The sequence below is a fragment of the Salminus brasiliensis genome, chromosome 4 (assembly GCF_030463535.1).
Source record: "Salminus brasiliensis chromosome 4, fSalBra1.hap2, whole genome shotgun sequence".
NCBI classification, from domain to species: domain Eukaryota; kingdom Metazoa; phylum Chordata; class Actinopteri; order Characiformes; family Bryconidae; genus Salminus; species Salminus brasiliensis.
In genome coordinates, this window is record NC_132881.1 from 22,510,635 (window position 1) to 22,517,852 (window position 7,218).

The following is a 7,218-nucleotide window of genomic DNA, read 5'->3' on the forward strand; positions in this document are numbered from 1 at the left end:
TTGGTCATTTTTTTGTCTCTCTGTCCCACAGTTATCAGTGATGCAGGAAGACTGTGCCTTTACCAGACAGGGCTCACATGTCCCAGGAATAGGGGGACCAAAGACCTAGTTTCCAGTAGCATTATTTTTTTTGTTAGGACATTATCTGTTAAGGATTACCCGATTTTCCAATACTTTTTCTGTTTTTTTATAGGGTCATCCATGGTACCTTTTTTATGCGATGTTGTAAAATTAAAGAAGGGTTCCAAAACTTGTCATACAGTGTTGTACTTTTAAAATAAATTGATGAAAACTATATTTTATCTGGAATTTTATACCGGGTAAAATATACCCAACGTTAGTGATGGTGTTACTAATTTTAACGTTAGTGTTCTAGGGTTAATATAAGTGTAATAAATGTAAGTAAAGTTTGCTACTCGCAAAGAAACCAAACTGGACTCCTTCCAGTGCAGTAGGGGGCGCAGGAGGCTGAGCTCTGCTCTAGTGGTGGCACACGCGTTTCGTGTAGTTTCGTGAAGCTTCGATCTACAAATCACCCACGGAGCGAAACTATGACGTGATGATTTGGTAATCTGCGACTTGCGGAAGTGGGCGTGGAGACGTAGCTAACAGTTTCCAGTGCTGTGAAACCGTAATGGCGGCGCCCTGTTACCCTTAGAGAAGTCACGTTTTCTGTGCTCTGAGAGGAGGTTTGTTGAATGTTCCTCTCTCTGGTGTGGACTTTCTGTCTCGACCTTTATTCCCGTAAGTGAACGATGCCTCGGTACGAGCTCTCTCTCATCCTGAAGGCGATGCAGAGGCCCGAGACGGCGGCGGCGCTACGGCGCACAGTGGAGACCCTGGTGCAGAAGGGCGCCGTGGTGAGAGACCTGGAGAGCCTCGGAGAGAGGATGCTGCCCTACAAGATCTCCAAACACAACCAGCGCCACATACACGGGGGATACTTCCTAATAGACTTCCACGCCTCTCCGTCCTTAGTGAAAGACTTGCTGAACCACCTCGAGAGAGATGTGGACGTTATTCGGCCCACGGTGTTAAAGAAGGACACCGTGGTTTCTCAGGGGCAGTGCTGCGGTCCGCCACCCCCCCAAACAAACAAGAGGTCTTCTAAATAAACGTGAGGAATTTAACGGTCATCTACACTGTGCGCTCATGCGGGGTTTCGGTAACACTAGCAGTGTCAGTAGAGGTCACGGTGCCCATGCCGAGTGTCAGCTAAAGGGGTGTGAGCCAGCGGGACCTGTGCTCTCTGGAGTGATGGAGCTTCATTTAATACCTTTGGGATGAGTTGGAGGAGCTCTCGTTGCTGTAGGCCATCAAATCCTCACCCACATCTAAGTGTAAAGCCTTCCCAGGAGAGTAGAGGGTGTTACTGAAGCACATGGGACATAAACAGCTCCCTAACACACTTGATTTTAGAAGAAGCTGTGAGAGGGTGTCTACACACCTTTAGAGGGGCTAATGTTGGGGGACAGGGATTAAGGTTGGTCCTGTAGTTTATGACTAGGCTTAATCCTTGTTCTTAAAACCAGCCTGTAGCGAATATCAGAAGCTAAAGGTGGGTGTTTGTCCAGTTCACAATTTTAGTCTAGCCGTTGAGGAGGAGGAGGAGGATATAGCCGTGTGTAAGGTCGACCGGAAGTGCAGAGTTGAAATGTATACAAAGTAAAAGGATGTTCAATCTACGGCGAGTTGAGGTGAATAATTGACGTGTGTTCATTTAATCTAAATAATTATATATAAATATTTATATTAATATATAAATAGTAAAACTGACTTAACAGTTAACTCTTTAAAGTCCAGTGTGTATTTGATTTTTTTGAATATTTGAATTTGAGACCTCGGCAGTCATAATACAAATAATAATAACATATATAATTAAATATATAATTAATTAAATAAATAAGAAAAGAAAAGAAAAAACGAGACCCTACCCCCCCCCCCCCCCCCCCCCCCCCGTGGGGTATCTGTGTACTGCATGCACCAGAAGTATATGTACAGATTTGTATGTTTGAATTTACTTGAATAAATTTGAAAAGAAGCGGAAGGGAAGGGGTTAAACATTTTTACATATATTAGTAATTAATTTTAAATTTATTAATAAAACTGCTCAGAGCAACAACAACAAAAAAAAACAGATGTATTAAATTGATGCAAAAAAGCAAAACAGTATTTAATATCTTTTAGTTTAAAATCTGGTGAAAATGTCAAATAAACAAAATAAATGAAAGTTATTTTGTTATAGTTATATATTATTATGTTAACAGTTATAGTTTCTGGACAGTTATTTGAGGGTTCAGGCTTTAAATTCAATAGATTTTTTCCTACTACAAATGTGCTCAAAGTGCATATATAAGTTAGAAACTGTGACATGTGATATAACCCAGTGATGACCACAGGAAAAAAATAATGATGACTCTACATTTACAATGGGAATGTCTGTGTTTAAAATGTTAAGGGTTGCGCTGTTGACTTAAAGCCCCCATGACTGCACTGTGCATGATGTTGCTTTAGAGCTGAGTCTGAGTAAGTAATTCACTCTATTTAGTAGTTCTGTATTCTAGTTCTGCTGAATTACTGAAAAGCATAAACCAGCTACAGGCATGAGCAGCTTAGTCATGGCTGTACATCCTCACTTCATATTGAGTGAATCACAGACTCACGCTCCGTTCATATTACACCATTTACTATCATCACTATTTTAGCTTCTGACCAAAGTCTTAGGTTAGTGGTTTGTGGTAGGTTCTGCCCAGTTTTCTGTACTGCAACACAGCTGACCCAGCACCTGAAGAGCAACAGTGTACAGAGTAAGCAGGATTGAGCCCCATTAGTTCAGGGAAATGCACATTCCTTGTATATATTTTGAAGGGAACTCCTAAAACTTTACTTTGAGAAGTTGATACTTCTTTAAATTAAGGAAGAGCTTTGCCAGAGTAGTCGAGAACCCCCAACCCCAGTCCTCGGGACCCCCACGCTTTTGTGTGATTCATTAGCTAGTGCACTTGATTCAGATCCTTAACTAACAAGCTCTTCTCATGCTCAAAGATTCTGTGAATCCTACGAAGTGGAACAGATGAGAAAGGCAGCCTTCCTTGACTGCAGCCTAGGCTTAGGGATGGGGGGCTATCGTATCTGCAAAAGTCAAGCGGGAGCACACCTGAAGCCACTGGTTTAACCAGCTGATCAATTGTGCTGTTGATAAAGTGTGCTGCTGCTCTGTTATTCACTCTGCTACTGGCATTTTAAAAAAGTATTCCACACAGCAGGGGTTTACATACACTTGCAGTCTTCTCTGCAAGGTCTGGCAGGTCTTAATTCCAGTCAGACGGCGGCACACCTGATTCCACTGGTTTAATCAACTGGCTAATTAGTTTTGAGGTGCTCCTAAGGCGGTGTTATAAGTAACATCGGGGATCACTGACAATGACCAATATCTTTGAGGTTGTGGTGGTAAAGTCAAATGACAGGAATTATGTTGTAAATGTTTGTTAGCATATGGACCTTTACATGTGGTAGCAGATTGGTCCTTTGTATGATGTGAATCACAAGATCTTAGTCCATTTGTTTATTTTTTGCAGTTTATTTGAATATTTAGGGCATTCAAAAATGGATACAAATTTGTTTTGGTTTTTTGTTGTTTTTTAAAAGCTTTGGAGCAAGTAAGCTATTGGTCCTAGACCACAGTTGGTCCTAGACATCTTCATCACAGTTTACATCCTAAAAAAACAAAAACAAATCATTGACATAAATTTTCTCATCTTCATGAATGGATAAATAGTCCATTTGACCAGAGGTCAAGGTTATGAGGGAAGTAATGGGGTGGGGGTGGCCTCAATGAACTGCTGTACTGTATATTACTTTAATACAGTGTTCCAAAAGTACTGCAGGTATTTTATAAAGTAGGATTTGCCAGAACTGGGGGAATGTTCCCATTGAACAGTCCTCAACATTGGGTTTAAGAGGCCTGACTATCTAGGAAAGCCTGCTTTTGGAAATCCCCTCCCCAGTTTGCATGTAGGCCACTGTTTTTTACCAAACTCATGTTTATTAATAACTCCCCATTTTAATAACATTATTAATAACTGCCAATAACTGTCATCGGCCAAGGCTCTACATATTTGATTCAAACAGTGAGAGACTCTGTGGAGAAAACTGGACCCCATTGCTTTTAATACATGACCTCTCATCTATTTTCAATTGAATTCTTTAAGGAAGTGAGAGAGTGTTACAGAGGAAATGAAAATTTACACTTGATTTCTTTCTCTTTCTTCTCAGGACTGTAAGGAGGATAGCTGAAGACTAGCCTGCCTGCTGGAGTGTGCTTCAATGTGTCGGTGTGGTGAATAATATTAGAAATAAATAACTGCGTCTTTTTAAATTGTGTTGGAGTCTGTTAGTTACTTCCGTTTGCTCAGAGTCTGTCAATGTCAATTTCAAGACAAATCTGATTCATTTAAAAAAGTATAGAAGACTGAATTCACTGGTACTGGATTTAGATAAGATAAGCGTCCCGCAGTGGGGAAATTCTCAGTGTCACAGCAGAAAGGGATAGCAAGACACTCAGTTACAAAAATGTAGATAAATAATTTACACTATATACACAATATAAATAAGAATAAAAAAAAAAGCAATAACTATTATTTACAGCAAATGACTCTTAATTGCACTGGGGGGGGGGGGGGGGGGGGGTATTGCACATAGTATTTTTGCATTGAGGGATCTCTGTTCTCTGAACATGAACATGTGTGTGTGGTCCGCTGGGAGCAGTGCTGGTTGTGGAGTCTGACTGCAGCAGGAAGGAAGGACCTGCGATACCGCTCCTTCACACACTTGGGGTGAAGCAGCCTGTCGCTAAAGGAGCTGCCCAGTGCTGTCAGAGTCTCATGCGTTGGGTGGGAGCTGTTCTCCAGCATGGATGCCAGCTTGGCTGTCATCCTCCTGTCTCCCACCACCTGCACTGGGTCTAAGAAGCACCCCAGGACAGAGTTTGTCCAGTCTCTTCTTATCTGCCGTCGAGATGCTACTGCCCCAGCAGACCACTCCATAAAAGATGGCAGATGCCACCACTGTGTCGAAGAAAGTCCACAGGAGTGCTCCCTGCACTCCAAAGGACCTCAAACTCCTCAGCAGGTAGAGTCTGCTCTGGCCTTTCTTGTATAGTGCAGCAGTGTTGACTGACCAGTCCAGTTTGTTGTTCAGATGAACACCCAGGTATTTATAAGAGTCCACACTCTCGATGTTCATACCCTGGATGTTCACTGATGGAGGGGGGTGTCTACACCTGCGGAAATCCACCACCAGTTCTTTGGTCTTCCCCGCGTTTATCTGAAGGTGGTTCTGCAGACACCAGTCCACAAAGTCCTGAATAAGTTCTCTGTACTCGCTGTCCTCCTCATTGGATATGAGGCCGACGATCGCTGAGTCATCAGAGAACTTCTGGAGGTGACAGGTCGGTGAGCTGTACATGAAGTCAGCAGTGTCCAGGGTGAAGAGGAACGGTGCCAAGACCGTTCCTTGAGGGGCTCCTGTGCTGCTGACCACCAAGTCAGAGACACAGTCCCGTGCCCTCACATACTGTGGTCGGTTGGTGAGGTAGTCCAGTATCCAGTCTGACAGGTGACTGTCCACTCAACAATGTCCCAACTTGTCCTTTAGGAGCCATGGCTGTATGGTGTTAAAAGCACTGGAGAAATCGAAGAAGGTGATCCTCACAGTGCTGCCGGGCTTCTCAAGGTGAGAAAGAGCTCTGTGTAGAAGATAGATGACCGCATCATCCACCCCGACACCAGGCTGGTAGGCAAACTGAAGAGGGTCCATGGATGGGCTCACCAGAGGGCGGATGTGGTTGAGGACCAGCCTCTCCAGTGACTTCATCAGAAGTCAGTGCCACCGGCCTGTAGCTGTTTAGGTCCTTTGGGTGCTGTGTTTTGGGCACAGGTACCACACAAGATGTTTTCCACAGCTGTGGTACTCTTCCCAGTTTCAGGCTCATGTTGAACATATGCTCAACTGCCCTGCACAGCTGATCTGCGCAGGACTTGAGGAGCCTGGCACTGATTCCATCAGGACCTGTAGCTTTCTTAGGCTTGATCTTCCTCAGCTCATTTCTCACATGGGTTGTTGTGAAGGACAGGTGCAGGGGGGCTGGGTGCTGGAATGTGTGAATGGGTGGTTGATGCTGCCAGACGATGAGCCATTAGGGGATGATGTGAGCCAAAAGTTCTGAGAGAAGAAGAAGGGGGGGGGGGGGGGCAGCATGATGGTAGTGCTGCTGAGTGGGGATACTGCAGGGGTGTCTGTGTAGGGGGAGGGCTAGGTGATTGATCAAATCTGTTGAAAAATAGATTGAGATCATTCACCCACTTCTGGTCCCCCACCACCTGGGAGTTGGACTTTGTGTGGCCAGATATGGTTTTAAGGCCCTTCCAGACTCCCCTGATGTTGTTCTGTTGCAGCTGTTCCTCCAGCTTCTTCCTGTAGCTGGCTTTCCCCTCCCTGATCTTCCTTCTCAGTTCCCTCTGCACAGCTTTCAGCTCATCCTTGTCACCAGATCTGAAGGCCCTCTTTTTCGCTTTTAGGAGAGCCTTTTTATCTGGATTAATCCATGGCTTGTTGTTGGAAAAACACTGAACAGTCTTGGTGGGCACGGTGTTATCCACACAGAAGTTGACATAGTCCGTAATGCAGTGAGTGAGGTTGTCAATGTCCTCCCCATTAGGATCACACAGTTCTTCCCACACTGTTGTTTTGAAGCAGTCCTTCAGAGCCTCCTCAGACTCCTTAGACCATTTCTTCACTGTACGGGTGACAGCTGGTTCCCCATGTACAATGGGTTTGTACACAGGCAGAAGATGAACCAGACTGTGATCAGAACTTCCAAGGGGAGGGAGAGGTGACGAGTTGTATGCCTCCTTTGTGTTGGCAAGAAACAGGTCCAGTGTTTTCATGTCTCTGGTGTGGCAGGTTACATACTGGGAGAAGGTGGACAGAGTGGAGGATGGAGAAGCATGGTTGAAGTCTCCAGACATAAGAAGGAGGGCCTGCGGGTGCTGTGTCTGCAGCCTGCACACAGCTGAGTGCAGGACATCACAAGCCGAGTCAGCGTTAGCAGAGGGGGGGGATGTACGCAGCTATCACGATCACGTGCAAGAATTCCCTCGGGAGATAGTACGGCCTCATGCTAACGGCTAACAGTTCAATGTTCTTACAGCAGATTTG

General features: G+C 44.7%; 1 protein-coding gene across 1 annotated transcript; it reads left to right on the forward strand.

Moving 5' to 3' along the window:
* The first annotated feature begins 592 nt into the window (after positions 1-592).
* mrps6 (mitochondrial ribosomal protein S6) lies at positions 593-4,378 on the forward strand. The gene is made up of 2 exons (XM_072677625.1): positions 593-1,117; positions 4,276-4,378. Exon 1 carries the CDS (start codon positions 756-758, stop codon positions 1,113-1,115), a length of 360 nt encoding a protein of 119 aa, XP_072533726.1. The 5' UTR covers positions 593-755; the 3' UTR covers positions 1,116-1,117; positions 4,276-4,378.
* Positions 4,379-7,218: the final 2,840 nt, after the last annotated feature.

Excerpts from the sequence above, each read along its gene's own strand:
- mrps6 (XM_072677625.1), top strand. The coding sequence starts at position 756 with ATGCCTCGGTACGAGCTCTCTCTCATCCTGAAGGCGATGCAGAGGCCC.